This window comes from Pyrgilauda ruficollis, unplaced genomic scaffold (genome assembly GCF_017590135.1).
Source record: "Pyrgilauda ruficollis isolate IOZ18807 unplaced genomic scaffold, ASM1759013v1 scaffold1, whole genome shotgun sequence".
Classification (NCBI taxonomy): domain Eukaryota; kingdom Metazoa; phylum Chordata; class Aves; order Passeriformes; family Passeridae; genus Pyrgilauda; species Pyrgilauda ruficollis.
Window position 1 is genome coordinate 13,798,806 of NW_024508100.1, and position 17,064 is coordinate 13,815,869.

General features: G+C 39.7%; 1 protein-coding gene across 1 annotated transcript; it reads right to left on the reverse strand.

The window, feature by feature from the left end:
• Window positions 1–5,992: 5,992 nt before the first annotated feature.
• Window positions 5,993–12,851, reverse strand: CCKAR (cholecystokinin A receptor). Its single transcript, XM_041458291.1, has 5 exons — window positions 12,570–12,851; window positions 11,569–11,820; window positions 9,232–9,493; window positions 7,138–7,265; window positions 5,993–6,519 (listed from the first exon to the last, which is right to left on the reverse strand). The coding sequence occupies exons 1-5, from the start codon at window positions 12,691–12,693 to the stop codon at window positions 5,993–5,995; spliced, it is 1,293 nt and encodes a 430-aa protein (XP_041314225.1). The 5' UTR covers window positions 12,694–12,851.
• Between the last annotated feature and the right edge of the window lie 4,213 nt (window positions 12,852–17,064).

Genomic DNA, 17,064 nt, shown 5'->3' on the forward strand with positions numbered 1-17,064 from the left:
GCATTTGGAGGAAGCACAGACACAACAGGAATCAGTTATAAAATTGCATTTTGGTACGTTTATATTAATTTAGAAATGTTACTTTTGGTAGAGTTAGGAGACTAATTGAACCCTCAAGGCACTGTAGCCTAAGCAGACACGTAGGTTTGGAAATTATTATCTAGCGAAGCCAGGTGGTAGCACTGAGACGCATCGCAGACTGCTGCTGTCAGTCCTCAAAATGAGGACACAGGAGCTCTGTGGTGAAAAAGAGCTTTAGAAAAGTGAGCTGGAGGTGAGGCAGGAGAGGCAATACCTGCTTCTTTCTGGTGAAATGCTAGTTAGTTGCTGGTAACTATTAAATGCAACCACCACAGTTTGGGGAGGGGTTTTGTTTTTTGGGTTTTTTTTGTTTTGTTTTGTTTTTTGTTTCTTTTTAAAATAATCCTTTGCTTCATTAGATAGTTGTTTTTCTACTTACTGCAACTGTTTTTTATGGTTTGTGAAGCCTTTGTCACTCCTACTATGTCTGATGGAATATCATGTTCCTGGAGGCTGCCTCCCCCCATGGCATTGGTAGCAGGGGTGAGTTCTGTCTTGGCTGGTGGACAAGACGTGGAGGAACAACTCCTGAATTAATTTCAGTACCGTACCTGTAGTGTTCTTTTTCCTTTTTGCATGTGGCAGAACCATCTTTTGGGATGCCAACAGGAAAAACAACTCCAAAGACAGAGTGTCTTGTATGACATTGCAATCCTCATATTCCTTTGCAATAACAGCAAGCCAGCCACAGCAACACTGCCAGATGTCCCCACAGGGATATGGGCTGAGATTTGAGCCAGTTGCAGAGCAAGGAGCATCTCTGGTTGCTCCACACCTACCTTCAGTTTAGCTATGAGATCCTGATGATCTCAGGTGTTAGAAGGAGCACAGCGGGTTTGTAGGAGTCAATGCAAAGTTCCCAGCTGGCTGGAAAGTTCTCTCTTGGGCATTATTATCTATTTAGCAAAGTTGCCCCTGTGGTTTCACCTCAGTATGTCATTCTTCACTTGGTCAGGAATGAGGCCTCTTAGCAGTTGCTAAATATTCTCAGAACAAGGCCCTGAGCAAGCATCCATTAAAGAATAATAAAAAAAATTGCCTCTGACAGCAAGCAAAGTGCATGAGTAGCCCCCTTCCTGTGAATTTAGGTTCTGTACATGTGACTTTTCTTTACGCCTGTTTTGTAACTCTGGTTTTTTTATAACTTTCACAGGACGTATGCAGTGATTTTTGTCTACTGTTTTAAATCAGACTTTGTATATAAGTTGCATTTCTTCATTGTATCAGGAAATATTTTTTAAATTTTAATAACTGTCAAAATAGCAGGACATCAATTAACTTGTGTTTACCCCATAGGGGATGATTCCTACTTGATGTTTGCTACCAGCAGATGCTAATGAATATGCTTTGTTTGTCTCACTTTACAGTGGAACAACTGACATCGTGCTAGCTCAAAATCAGCTTTTTGGACACAACTGGGAGTGGAAGCCAAGAAAACTCTTCATGAAATAGTTATCTGTGAAGATGCAGACAAATAGCTCCTAGCAGGGATGAATTGCCATTAGGCAGCAAAACAGGAGTTTTACAATTCATGAAGATTTCCTTTACATTTTTTTTCTTTAGGAGGTACCCAAGGCAGCCTAACAAGCACTTCAGAAGGAAAAAATAAAAACAGGTAATTCTAGAAGTTGAGGTTTTATACACAGTGAGAGAGAAATTCTGGCATGTTAAAGGCACACATTACTGTGCTGTATGTAACCCCTGGGAGATGAACTGGGTGCATGCTGGATAGATTTTGCATAAAAACTGAAGCTTTTAACTGAAATTAATATATGCATATAGAAAAAATGAAATTTCTCTATGCATATAGAAAAAATGACTGGAAAACTGTGGCCAGAGGGTGAGCAAACTGCTGACCTACATGCACATCTGAGTGAAGTGGTATTTGGTCGGTCTATGTTATATTTGAAGTGAAGAGCAAAACATTTTACAGAAAAAACCCAACCAAAAGTCCAACCTTTCATTTTATATTCTCTACCACTCTGTCTCTGATGCTGTAATAAAAGGGCTACAGCCTCTGCTCTCACGTAATCCTTTCCCAGATTTAAAGCCATTAGGTTTTATCTTTCTATATTTTCCTTTTGAGAATAGGCATCTTTTACTACCAGAAACCCTCAGTTTAGCTCAACATCCGTTTCAGTATTGACTGATCCTGAACTCATCCTGAAGTTTTCCTGAAGAAAAGCATTGTGATGAGCCATGCTGGGTGTGCTGGGGTTGCACCATCCTTGGCCTCAGAGGCAGAGCAGAAACAGGAGGGGATGCAGGAGCAGGTGGGATCACAGACAGGCTCTCCACTTTGCCAAGAAGGGCTTGGTGGTATTGGAAAAGAGGCCATGACTTGTATAAGGGGTGTAAACCTTTAGTGGCTGGAGTTCCAAATCCACAGACAGCTTTCCATTAAGAGCATTAAGGTATTTTGTCTTGGCAATAGTGAAATACCTTTCCTTTGACCCCTTACCAGTTCCTGTATTTAGCAGTATTGTAAGGCATCAGCATTAAAACATGCCCTAATAATAGAGGTTGCAAGTACTAGTGACAGAAGTATCAAAGGAGGATCTGGGTGTAATTAAAGCTCCACTTTTGTTTTCTGAACTAGTGCATCCTGCTTGTTAGAGAGCCAGTGTTCAAGAGCCGCTGTGCGAGCTCATCTGTAGGAGTGTAGGGGGATTGCAGAGCTGCTGTGTGCTGGGCAGGATGTATTGCCTGGAGAAATGTGCTCCAGGAGTCTGTCAGCTGGAGATGATGGGGGAAATGAAGATGAGAGTGCTTTCTGGGAAAGTAAATGTGGGAAGGAAAATAAACCTGTCAAAGAGGAAAAAATCATCTAGCTATTAGTGGTACTAGGAAATTAACCGAGAGATTGAGAAGCATGCAGTAGAAAAATCAGATGGTGTCATGCAGCTGAAAGAGATAAGGGAAGGACAGACGGAGGGGGGAAAGCCCTGGGAGTTGGGAGAAACGGAAAGAAGATAAAAACTTCCAAGATTTATGGACATTATGCACCTGAAATTCATTTGTTTGCCATTTGTCTGCTACATCTGGAAAACAGTTTGTTTTTAGTAGGATACTGCTTGTAGTAGGATGGGATTTTTCTCTACAACCCCTGTAAACTACTGCTACAATGAGATTTCATGGGCTGTTTTTATTTTGGTATGTTTATTCCACCCATATTTATTGCTGAATACCTTTCCAGTGACATCAGCATCTGAATTAAAGGTACTGGTAGGATGATTCTTTAACAATGAAAGGGAAACATTTGGACCCAGGAATGACTTCTGCAATGCACAGATCAGGAAAAATGGCATTAAGATGCAGAAGGGCTGAAATTTCCTGTGCTAGGAGACCAGGGCAGAAGAATACAAAATGACTGGATTGCTATATTGCATTTTACAAGCTTAATTCCTAATTCTTGCTGGAATTTGGCACAAGGCTTGTGGCTAAGGGAGCTTGAAAAAGAAATATTGTGTTGCTATAACAAGAAAATAGGTGCAGAGGGGGCAATGGAGGGGACGAGTGACGCACACACAGACGGGCCTTGGAGAAATGGCACATTTCAACCCTTCCCTGATTGTCTCCCAGCCACCACTCCATCAGGATCTTCCCCTGCCTTCCTCATTTCATCACCTCCAAATTGTGCTCCCTGACAGCTACGAGAAGGGAATCAATCAGAAACTCTGCTCCTTTCAGCTGCAGCTACGGGAGCCATGGGGGGCTGAGATTTGATTAAGGCATTGTTAAAAATAGCTTTTGGCTTTCATCTGAAACCACTGTCCTCAGACTCAATCAGTGAGAGCAGGTGAACTGTGCATGTCCTGTTATGTCACTCGGGTGACACAACAGGTACTGGAGAAGCTGCATTTACAAAAGGAATTTGCTTTTGAAAGAGCACACAGAGCTGTGGTATGGGCTGTCCTGCGATACATCACGTAGACAGCAATAGTCACGTCCAGTATATTATTAACATGTGGAGGGTTTTCTTACTTAAACAACAGTTTTTAAACTATTGCCTATAATTGATCCAGGCTTTCAAATGGTATAAAATGATTCACAAGTATGTTTTCTGCTGTCACTGTTCCACATAAATTCCAAAGCAGCTAAGTTTGTTCCTTCAGTTTCAACACAGAGGACAGGTTTGTAGAGGGTCTCAGCATGTATCTGTAAGTGAAGTAAAATTTTCATTTTATTGCTATGAATTAAATCCCGTAATTTAATTTGTTGGGTATTTGCAAAAGGTCAGATTGATGTCAGTAGTCTCAGCACTGTTCCAGGAGCAGCGCTACTTTATTAAGTAGGCAGGCAGAACGTTGTTTCTATGGATTGTGCATAAATAGTGTTTAGAATTTTTTTTTTTTAATTTCCTGTCTGTGGACAAGCTGGATGGAAAAAAAATAATAACTGAAATTGTGTCCTAAGTTGTTAGGGTAAACCATTTCAGGCAATAACTGAGTGCAGAACATGGATCTGGGTCCTGGAACTCACAGTATATTTCTAATTTAAAATCATTCTGTAAAGAGATCAGATTTTCCTGATTAAAAACCTTGAGATGGCTTATATTTAATATCCACATCTACATTCCACGCTGTACCCAAATTTAATCTCTGTCTAATAACAAGAGTTTATAATGATATTGATTCAGCTAGAAGATAGAAACATCTCCAACAGGATATTTTCACAAACCAAAATAAGTGATGTAACTTCTCCATCTGAGTCCCACAGAGCAAAGGACAAGACCTGAACACCCACACTCACCTGTGTGCTGCACAGGAAAGAGACTGGATTCTCGCTCAACACAGCACCAAAAATTACATCATTCAAACCTGTTCTACTCCATCCTGAATCTCTTTACAAGTACGTGTAGTTGGAGAAAATAGCTGCTCCAAAGTTTAGAAAAACTGTTTTCTGACAAAGCCTTTCAGCCTTTGCTCGTTGTCCCTGCCCTTTCTGCCATTCTGCACCCAATGCTTTTACTTCCATGCTGGTAGTGCCATGCCTGAAGTGGCTGTGAGTGAGTTTGTGAAATGTGACTGCCGTGGGCACCAGCTTGTGTCTTCAGTCCTGCCTCTTCTGTAAAACACCTCTTTGCTTTACCCCAAGCATTTATCCCTGTGCTTCCCACTGTGGAAATTTCCACACGGGCCTTTGTGGCTCATCTTAGACCCCAACACTTGCATATGTGGGTGCTTTCAGCTGCACAGAAGAAAGCCATTTCTTTGTCCTTGTTCTATGGGGTTTATATAAGTGAAAAATACATTATATTATGTTAATTTGTGCTATTGCCTGAATGAAGAAAGCATTCCACCCACAAAGTGAACTATATTTATTTTAATTTTATTTTTAAAAAAGACATTATTTTACTTAAAAGCATTAATTTCACATGGACAAGCCCATTCTCACCACTCCAGAATTCCCATGAGAGTGACACCAATATTATCTCAACATGTATTAGCTCAGCTAAAATAATGTGAAAAGATACTACAAATATAACAGAGAGATTTTTGCTTATGAGGCATAGCTAGTGAAGTGAAGACTGCATTACATATATTCATGTTGGAGGAGAATCTATTTGCATCTTGGAAATATCTTGAGATACTCAGAACTGCATCTGAAAACTCAGCAAAGCTGTTGATGTAGAGGACACCAATTTTTGCAGTGGAATTTATTACAAATAGAGCAACTTCTAAGGCTTTTCATAAAGTCCTTTATCTCAGAGCTCTCTTCCTCCTTTGTACTTTTGAAGGAAAGTGATTTAACACTCTTACAGTGATAGCATCAATTTCCCATAGAATTCTTGCTGTGTTTACTGTCAGCTGAAGTGTTTCATTAACTCAGGAGTAAATGGCATTCAGCTGATGCCACAGTCATGTTCCAAGACCAGTCAATTCACCACTCATTGCCTCCCTGGTGCAGCTCAGGGGGGTGCAGATGCAGACATGTGTGTGTAAGAACATTTGGAGAGGGAAGCCCTTGTCGTTTTCCCCTCCTCTTCATCAGCAGCCTCTCCCCGTGTGGCAGGGGGCTTTTGCCTGGCACAGCAGGTGAAGGTGGCTAGGAAGGCCATGCGGAAACGCTTGTTCATGAAGCAGTAAATGATGGGGTTCACGCAGGCAGAAGTGTAGGACAGCAAGTGGATGAAGGAGATGGGAGCCCCCGAGAGACGCCGGTCGGCGGAAGCCGTGTCGAAGGCTCGCCAGGCATTGACGCTGAAGATGGGAGTCCAGCAAATGAAAAACAAAACCACTATCACCATCAGCATACGGATGACAAGTTTCTTGGCCATTAAGTTGGCAGAAGAGCTGTTGCTTCTCACTCTCTCTATTTTGTTGTGGCTCATAGCAGAGAGCTGTTGCAATGGCATTTTCCTTTTTCTTTTGGTTTTGTTGAGGTAACATCCATCTCCATCCTCATATTTGGCGCTGCAGGTACTTATTCTTCTCTCTGTACATATAAAGTGCTGTTTAAATAGTTGGCAAAATATCTCTGAACAGTCGGCCAAATAAAAAATTAACAATGCAGTCTAAATCTAAATAAACAACATAATTCATAGCTGAGCAACTGTTGCAATGAAAGCACTGGCCTGCTTCTGAGTCAGTCATGTTATCAGCTGCTCTGAATCCACTGTCTCCCAATATTCTCACTTCTTACCTCTATACAAACTGATGCAAAAGGTGTAAGAATGTTGCTTAGTCCAGTATGGACAGAAGATAGTTTTCAAGGTTATATGCTTCTGCTTTAATTTGACAATTTTCATTGTGACATTTATTGACAAAAATGGTCCTCATCCATGGCCAGAAAAAAATCTTGGTATTTCTAGAATAAAATTAGAAATTTAACGTATTCTGCCCAGAATCTTTGCAAACAAGCCACAGGTGAGGTTTATTTGCTAACAGCAGAGTAACTGTGATCAGGAAATGCATCTGACAAGTTCATGACATAACTGACCATAACGATCATTTTTGCAAGTAGAAAGCTTTCCTTTTATTAGCCTCAAAATGACTGCTCGTATCTTCAACTGTAACTTAAAAAAGCCCACCCCAAAGCAAATTGTTTTGTTACCTCGTGAAGATTTTCTCTGGCTGGCATCAAATTTTATTCCTCTGTAGAGTTCCAAAGAAATTAGACCATATGCAACCATCATTATAATCCCAGGAATAAGAAAGAGTGTGAGTAGCAGGAAAGTGTACCTAAGGAATCAAAAGACACACTGAGAATAGGGTGTGGATATGACAGTCTGGTCAGAGAGAGAGAAAGCTAGATAAGCTTTCCCATTAATTACTCTGGGAAGCTTTAGGGAGGTGGAGAGAAAGAATGGTAAACAAATAGTAAATTATCTGTAGGTGGTGTTTTTAACAAGTCGTTTTTCTCATAAAGATGTTTACCCCAAACACCAAAGAGTGTCTTCTTAATAAGCCAGTCATGTGAAATGTATTGATTAAATGACCAATCAGGTCCACCTGGATCAAACCAGGGTGTAAAAGGAGGGGTTTCAATAAACTGGTTCTTTTAGCCTCCTAGCCTTCTGATCTAAAGTCAGTGTCACTTCGTCTGTTCCTGACTCAATGATGGCAATAAGGAATGGCAAAAAACAGAAAAAGTCCTTTTTATACAACTGAGAATTGGGGAAGACAGTATTTCAAGATTTTTTAAATTTCTTTCATGCCAATACAAAATATCATTTTGACATGTCAGAAATTTGAACCTTCCTACTTCTTCTCCTGCTTCCCTCAGCAGGAAAAAGACTATAATGGCCAAAAACCATCTTTCATCCCACCTGTGCAGCTCAGAGGAGATGGGCACTCCCACAGTAGTTAAAGGGGGCAGAAGTTCTCTCTGCCCATGACTGGGACTCCCTGCTATAACCAGATGAGCATTGGATGCCCTGTAGTTTTGGTCAATGTTAAAATTGCCTCACAGAAGCTAAATGAGCACCTGCTGATTCTTAAAGGGGTTCTTGGTACATTAAAAATATTGTAATGGTTGGACTCAATGATCTTAGAGGTCTTTTCCAATGCAAATTATTCTATCATTGTGCTTCAGACAGATCTGACTTCCAGAGGGCTGTGGCACACGTGGGCAAAAACCCAGCCACAACCTGGGTTTTCATCCCTGGGGCCATGAAGAGCTCCTGAGGAGGGATCCCAGGAGTGGCAATCTCTTTGGTAAAGGAAGCAGCTTTTATGTGGTTTCACATAGGCTACTCTCCTAGTCAGCTTCTCTGAAGTGGCGACAAGCTGGGAAATAATGATGTTTAAATGCATCCATGAGCCTGTGTCTCTCCTGATCCCTGTGACTTTGGGGCAAATTCAGTAACACACCTGGGAATCTGTAAGGAGACCACAGAAAAGAGAATTTTTTCCTGTACCCTTCCTCCTCATGCTGCCAAATACCTGAGACTACTACTGAAAGCATTAACACAGTTACTCTCTTTGTGGATATACCATACCAAAATGGTGTAGACTTTAATCTTTTTCCCAGTTCCAACTGACCTTCAGTATAAAAAAAAAATCTTACACTTTCTCAGTGCCAGTCAGTGTTTAGTCAACGTGCAAGGACATCATGTCTAAGTACTACTGCTGTTTGATAGTGCTGCTGTTTACCCTGCCTGGATGTGTAGGGCTGGGAGCATGTCTCTCCTCACCTCTCTCTGCCCCTATTCTCCATAAGCAACCAGAAGGATACTCAAATAAGACATTTGCAGCCTCATATTCTACTTCTCTGCTACAGAGAACCTTCAAACAAATTAACAGGCAAGGCAGCACACAGAGGGGTGTAAGTGTCTGCATTTCTCAAAGATTAATCAAGGATTTCTCTGAGAATGTTGAAATTTATGTCTAAATGAGTGAAAGCAGTATTCCTACTACAAGTGACAGATGCTTTCTTTACAGTGACAGTTGGGGCTTAGCAGACCGTGGTGTGAGAATCATTGCCATGTTGGGCAGTCTTTCCTATGACAAGGGAAAAGTCATTCAAATGTCAAAATGTAAGCAGCTTTAAAATGTTGGGGTCTTTTTTAACATCTTAAATAAGAATGATAGAGTGTAAACATTTGCTGAAGGTTAATACTTGATTTTCCATAGGCTTATTGCTACCATGAAATCCCGTTTTTCAGCAGATAATTACTAACATTTGCTAACAGCCAGTTATTCTTACCAAGACTGCTGAATGACATCGCTTGGCCAAAGGAGCCGACACATATTTGCTGTGGTGTTGTTGTACTTGGTGAAAGGTACCAGTTTGCTGTAGATTGGGTATGGTGACATGATAATAAAGGACACACACCAGGTCGCAGCAATCACTCTCAGGGCGTGAGATTTTGTCTGCCAGACCCTGGACTGCAGTGGCTTGCAAATGGCACTGTATCTCTCCAAAGATATGGCAACCAGGTTGAAGGTAGAGACACTTACAGAGACACCTATGCATATAAAATAAAGAAAAATATTGTCCTCTTGTTTTAAAGGTTATGTTATGTTCAAATGGTCCTGCTAGCTTGCTGTATGCATACAAAAAATTAAAAATAAAGCAAACTATTTATAAGCAAAAGTATTTATAAACACTAATCTGATGAAGTCAGTGAAGAATGTGTGGGCAGTGGGTCTGGGTCTCCAAACTGCTCCAGACTGATATTCCGGCTCTGCGCTTCTCTTTCTCCAAAAGTCAAGAAAAAATACACACTCTGTCACATCAAAAAATTCTGGTAACAGGGAAAGAAGACAATTTTACTCTTAATTATTCTCTTCTCTACTGCGGTTTGTTCACTAATTGCACTGAAATTCAAACAAAGCATTTGAAATCAGTTAATTACTCTCTTAACACAGATGTTCACAGTCCCTTTTTTATTGTTTTAATTTTTATGAGTGTCCTGCTTGATTTGTGATCTGATTTTCTCATTCAAGAGAGTTAAATCTATTACAACTTTTTAATTAGATGCTAATGAAGTTACAAACAAGGAGAAACAAAGTCATGAAGCAGAATCTTTGTCCTTCGAGTACCCTTAATTTCTTCTGTTCATATTTTATAAAATATAGTGTGGTTGTCTGTGTTTCTGTCATTGAGGTGCCCAAGTTCACCCCTGTAAAATTATCAACATTTCTTTTTAACTTTGCCACAAATTTTTCTTTCAGTGAATGAGTTTGTCTTTGTGAATATGTGTCAGACTATAAAATGCCAATATTGTTACAGTTTGCTTTACAGAAATAATCTGTAATTGAAAATTTGTCTTTCTATATCTCAAAATGAAAAATTGAGCACAGTTGATGCAATGGTTGTCAGTGTCTGTTTGTCAGGTGATGCCTCTGTTACCTGGACATTTAGTGGGAAGTCCTGTCTTTCTAACTCTTAAAATAAAACAGCTTCATAATGAGAAACTTTATGCTGGCCTATTTCACTGGATTTTTTAAAAAGTAATTTACACTGTGTGCAATAAGAGGAAGATGACAATGCTTCAGTAATGTTTTAAGGTATTTTTGCCAGCAATTCATTATAATTGTTTAAACATGGCCTTTAGTTTTATTGGTTTTATCTACAAAAAGATGTTGATTTCCCATTCGCACACTTTAGGTGTGTACTTTCACATTACATCAAAGTTCTCAAGGGCATGGATTGAAAGGGGACCTGAGGTTTCTGTAATTAGCTAAAGGTCTCCCAAAGCAACAAAAACTTTACATAATGTTCTCCCTTTTTTCTTTTTCTTTTTCTTTTTCTTTTTCTTTTTCTTTTTCTTTTTCTTTTTCTTTCTTTTTTTCTCCATTTCTTTTGTTTGGTCTGTTTTTGTTTTGTTTGTTTGGGGTTTTTTGGTTAAGAAACAAGCAAATGCAGAGGAAATATTAAAGTGAGACAAAAAAATCACTTACACACACATACACAACCCAGACATTTTGAAACTCCTAGATCCTTGGTCCACAACCAAAAGGAATATGGCAAGGCACAAAAAGTGATGCTTATTAAAGTCAGCCTCTAAAATCTATATCTGTGTTTTATGATCTTCTGGTGAGCTCTGATAACACCTGTCTGTCCACAAAGAGTACTTGCTCCAACTTCCAGCTCTGCAAATTACAACTGCTTTGGCCTATTTCTCTTTTCTTTTTCAGGTATCACTGCTGCCAAAATCTGTGGGTAAAATCTGCCCTTACTGAGGGTGTACAAGTCCATAATTTCTGGTGGGTTATCTGAACACTGACAAGAATCTTGTCAGTGATGGCTAAGCAAGTGTGTGCACTGGGTTCCTCACTAAAGTTTGATCATGCAACATCTTCACATCCAGCAAAACACTTCTGATGTCATTAAAGTTAAGTGTGTGTGCCTCTGTGTTTTGCTGGATCAGACCAAGGACACCAGAACCATGAAGATTTGCACTACAAAGTTGTTTCTTTTTAATAGTGATAACTTCAATGGTGGTTGGAAACAATCAGCCTCTTATAGATCTTTAAGTATCTTCTCACCTGTCTCATTAGTCAGTCTTCAAAATAAGTATAAACTTCCCAGACTTACCCATGAAATAAGTGGCAGTTTTGCAAACAGCACTTCCAAAAATAAAATCTTTTAGCAGGTTGGGAATGAGGGTGAAAGGCATGCAGAAAAGGCAGAGCATCAGGTCGCTGACTGCTAGTGACAGCAGAAATGTGTTGGTGACTGTTCTCATCCGCTTGTTTCTTATCAGCACTGTAATCACCAGAATGTTCCCCAAAACGCTGAGCAGAAATATCAAGCAATACAGCAGAATCCGTATTATCTGATGCAAATCTGAAAATTGTCACAAAAAAAAGATCAGTTACACAGTATTCAACTGAGATTAATATTATATATTTCAACCTTTAATCAGAAGGTAAAAGCCTTTCTGTATTCAATTTTATGAAGGTTTATGTCTTTACACCAACACAAAATCAGTGAAACTGCTGAAATTCTTAAATGCATTCTGATCTACCTAAATTGCATAGCATTAATCTACAATATAAGCAATACAATGTACATTTGGAGAGTCAAATACAACTTCTTAAAGCATGTTCTTCTCATGCTACTGACTGTGCACTACTTACTCACCATGGGAGATCCTATTTTATGCAGAAGTAAGAAAAGGTCAAGCAGTCAAAAGACATTTAAATATATGGATTTTTTTTTCAGCTTCAGAGTGCTATGATTTCATATTAAATCACTTTCATAGATGGTATCAGATCTGATCACTCCATTGTTATTGAATTGAGTAAAAATCATGCTTCTCCAAGTTCTTAGCAGAGATGTTTGCATTTTGTTCTCCAAAGTGCTACTGTTTTAGTGTTCCATTATATCCAAATTTTTTCCTAGTTCAACTTTGAATTTGGAAAACCAGCACATACTAAATTTTTTGCTGCCTGTTTCTCATATGAACTTAAAAGCAAGCAGTTGATTTTGCACTCTCTCAGAGAAAATGCCTTGCATAGCTCTTTCTTTGTATAGTATCTCTGCATCCAGCTAGAAATAAAACTGCCTGGCAAAAATAAATTTTCCATACATACCTTTAGAAGGATAAGGTGCATCATCCACACAGAAAAAAGTGTCATTCTCCAAGATGATATCGCAGAGGAAATCAGTAATGTTGCTACCATTCCCAAGGAAGATACTAGCATCAACTATTTCCATTCTTCAGTATCCACAGGGTCGCTTCGATGAAGAAGAAGGTGGGTTTGTAACTATCTGCCCATGCTTTCAGTGAGCAAATGGTTTCTGAATGAAGTCTTCAGAAGAAATACAAGAGAGGCAGCTGTGCAAGGAAGCTGTTCTGACTCTCCAGCAGGAGCACCCAGCACACAGAGCCCTGTTCTGGCTGAACAAGATTTATTCCAGAGGCACACACGGCCGCTCAGAAAAGCAAAGCGTGTGTGCACATACACACTCACACGTATGCACACACACACACACGCATATCCCCCCAGGTACTTCTGAGATCCACCCTCTTCTGCTACTGCATTACTGTTGGGATTATAAACAGGAAAAGATTACAGCATTAACCCCTTGCAAGATTGCTTCTACTCATGTCTCTGCATTATTTCTCAGAGTCAGCCTGTTAGGTCACAGCCTATAAATGAGACCCAGCAAGTGAGGAGAGTGATAAATCTGTCTCTCAATTAACATTTTAAATGGTAAGAGTTGCTTAACAAAAGGTCAGAGAAGAGAAAAACATAGTGAAGATTTTGCATTCCTTACATGGAAATGATTCTTGTCTTCATATTTTTCAGAGTAAACTGAAGATAGGGTAGACTCAGAAAAATAAAAGCAGCTACATTTATCTCAATTGGCAAAGTGCTAGTTTCCTATGAAAGTGCTGTACGTGCCTGATCCAAACCCCAGCAGGTCAGTAGAAAAACTCACTAATTTCACTTAGTGGATCAAATCTTATGAAAGTGTATTAGAATTGTCAGTTAATATAAGCAGAAGCCTATACATTTCCTCTGTGCAAGAACTTGACAAACTTGATAAATGTGATAAATCGTGGCACATTAGTTATACACTAGTGGAAAATACAAGGATCTTGATGGCTTAGAAGTTCTGCTTTTTAAATAAACATCATCCTCACTGGTGTTTTCACAGTCATGGGCTTTTACTTGCCAGTATATAGCTTGTTTATGGCCAGAAGTACAATTAATATTAGAAATTAATCTCTACTATAACTGAATGAAAAACTAATTTCACATTTTTAAATCCCTTTTGCTTAAAAGCAGAACAGTAACGGGTTCTTTGTAACAAATCCTGACCCCTTAAAGCTGATACACACAGAATGGAAAGCCTGGCTTTCTCTTCCAGTCCTGCCAGCTTTGCTTTATAGTATGAATAATGGGAATAGGTATGTAGGAAAGTAGATTGAAAAGTTAGGTTGAAAGTTCTAATTTCTCAATTATACTTTGTACCTCTGGGAGTCCTGGATGCAGCTGACCATCAGTGGCCCACACCACTGCACAGTCCCACTGACCACCTTGCTCTCAGGGTGTGAGAGGCTGGCCAGGGCTGAGATTAACGCTGGGAAGCCAGTGCAGGTCTCTTGTGTCAGTCTCAAAGATAAGTAGGGTGAAGGACCAGCTTCCCCAGGACAGCAGGAGCCCCTCACTGAGCCCCAGCCCAAGGCATGGGCCCACTTCAGTGTCAAGATATGCTTGCTAAGCACATGCAAGATGGGTGAAGCCAGTGAGGCCAGCAGCCACGGCTGGAGGCTTCACAGGGTCAGCTAAAAGGCAAACTGACCCAGGCTGCACTGGACACAGCTCGCCTTGTGTGCTGTGCAGGCAGCAAAGGAGCTGGATCACAGTGGTAGGAGACAGCAGGTGCAGCACAGTCTTGAAGAGCTGAGGGATAAGTACTGAGCCATGACTAACTCCAGAAGGTACTAATTTCAACCAAAAGCAAGAGCAGAATATGTGAGGGAATGATATTCTGTGCAAATCCCAGCAACTGTGGAGATAGTGTTTAAAACAAAGTGACAAACCTTGTTCACATACTCAGGACTCCGAATGTATAAGGTGCAGCTTTCCTCTACAAATTTGTCCAGAGATTTTTGTCTGTTAGTAGAGTCCTCATCAGTTTTCCTTCTCTGAACGCCAGACTTACAGACTGGCTCACAATTCCAAGGGTCTAGTTCCCCTGGAGTCCTTTTTAAACATTGGCATCACATTTACAAAATTTTTTTCCCCTGGCAACAACGTAGTTCTAAACAATAGATTGCACATCATAGTTAATAATTTTACTATTTCCTTTAGAAATTCTGGATGGATACCATCTGGTCCTAGGCTGAGCTTGATTCAGCATCTGCTAGTTAAATTGCCAGAGTAAATGAGGAAGAATTTGCAATGAACTCTTGACTCCCATTTTGGAGTGGATTTCTGCATGAAATGTATTGAGATCAAAGAGTTTTGTTTTTCTAGGCTTTTATTTTGCATAGATTTACTCAAATGTACAGCCAATAGTCGTCATGTTTGAACAGTTCTGAGTTGCCTTTATAATATCATTTCTCTCCACTACATTTAGCTAACTGCTTGATAGATCACTCTCCATGCAGATCAGTCTCATCTCATTGTCTCCCTGCAAGTTTCAGGAGAGACAAAAAAGGAGGCTTTAACGAAATGCTTGCTCATTGCAGATGTAATTTTGTCATTTAGGAGAAACAAAAACCCTGTCTGTCCACTTGTACTTAATCATGCATTATCTGGGATGTTGAAAGTTTTAGGCAAGAACTTCTCTGGAGCTGGCTGTTTTATTACCAACACTGATTTATTAATAAAAGTGGTTTTTAATTAAGAAATAATTTAGGTATCTTAATATGACTGCATTGATAGTTTGGACAAAAGTATACCAAAATATTTTTCCCTATATTTGAAGGAGGCTTGCTTATCCATGATAACAAAAGAATCTGCCTCTTTTATTTCTAATCTTAATCCTTTACTCCCCTGTAATGTCATATACTGAACACACTGCCCTTACAGCCAAAACAGTTGGTGTGCTCTGCCATTTCCTGCTATCTATATGTATATTTTTTCATCCAAAACTAAACTACATCAATGTACAGTTACCACATTCTTTTTTTTCCCTTGAAGAATACTCTGTTCTGTTTTTTTCATTAATTTGACAAAGATCTTAAATAGAAAATCCACTTGTAAAATGAGTAATTTGGAAAAGCATATCTGTATCTGGTGTCAAATTTACAAATAGGTTTAGGTTTACCTTAGGTTAGACCTTACCAGGTCTTTTTTGTCCTGACAAGTGAAATTAAATAAAACAATTAGAAAAAAACATATATGGAAAATCATGGTCTACTTCTGTTCAGATCATACTGATTTGAACTAAATAATATAAGGATGAAATTTAGTTCCGAGAACCTTGTTGTACTATCAGTGATTTCTGAAATGCCATTCACCAACCACAGATGGGATCAAAGGCAAACAAGGTTCTCCTGCTGCCGCTGCAATGCTTCTGCAAAGTAGTAGGCATTACATGGCACGTTCTTTAATCTCTGGAAGACTCCACAGGTCTTCAATAATGAAATTCTTGTATTTAGGTCACGTTATTATCAAGACACATCTCAATGTATCTTTTAAATTATTTGGGGGTGACCACTTTTCATGGTTTTGAAGTGCAAATTCATAGTGTTTGAACTTCCTGGATATTTGCAGTACAATTGATCCGACCTACCCGTGAGATGCAACACAGCTGGTCCTGATGCCTTCATGGGCATCCAGGCAGCCTGTCCTACCACCTGCCTCAGAAGAGAGGAAATGAGACCTCCCAGGTGATGGCTGTGAGCTCTGTACAGCATTCAAGGCTCTCTGATGAATGGGATGAATAAAGCATATTGTCTCTGTAAATCCTCAGGTCCAATTTCATAATCATGGTAAAATTTCTATGGGCTTCCAGGGTGCAAAAGGGATTTCTGCTCCAGAGATGTCTATGCAAGTTCTGTCTACAATTTAGGGAAACTGCTTCAAAGAAATATGTATAAATCATTTGTCCAGTGTAACATAAGTTCTCATAACAATCCTTCTGACGCCCTGTGATATTACTGAAGTCTGGGATGAGTCATGTCCCACTCATTCTGTCCAAATGGTTCACCATGCATGCTGCTACTCACGTTGGCACTTCTCAGACTGTCACTGAGCTCAGCATCTCCTCTCCCCACACATCTGGCCCTCTAACTATTAAAAATTGAGGGCAGAAATTACATCAATGCTCTCTGAACAACTGAAGCTGATCCTTTTCCTTTTTGTGTCTTATCATAATGGATTCATAAGTGTAATGAGGAATGAATACACACCCATGAAAGAGGAACACAGATATTTTTAAAAGGTATTTGTTTCTTTTGCAGGTTATACGTGATGTTGTATAACCCTTTTTGCCCCTTCACCCTGTGAATATTAATTAGTTCAGGATTTAAGCTAGAGATGCAAGCGAATAGCCCTGCATACCCTTATACTATGGGTATATTATGTGCTAGAGCTCCATGCCAAGTAAACTGCATCAACAGATGGC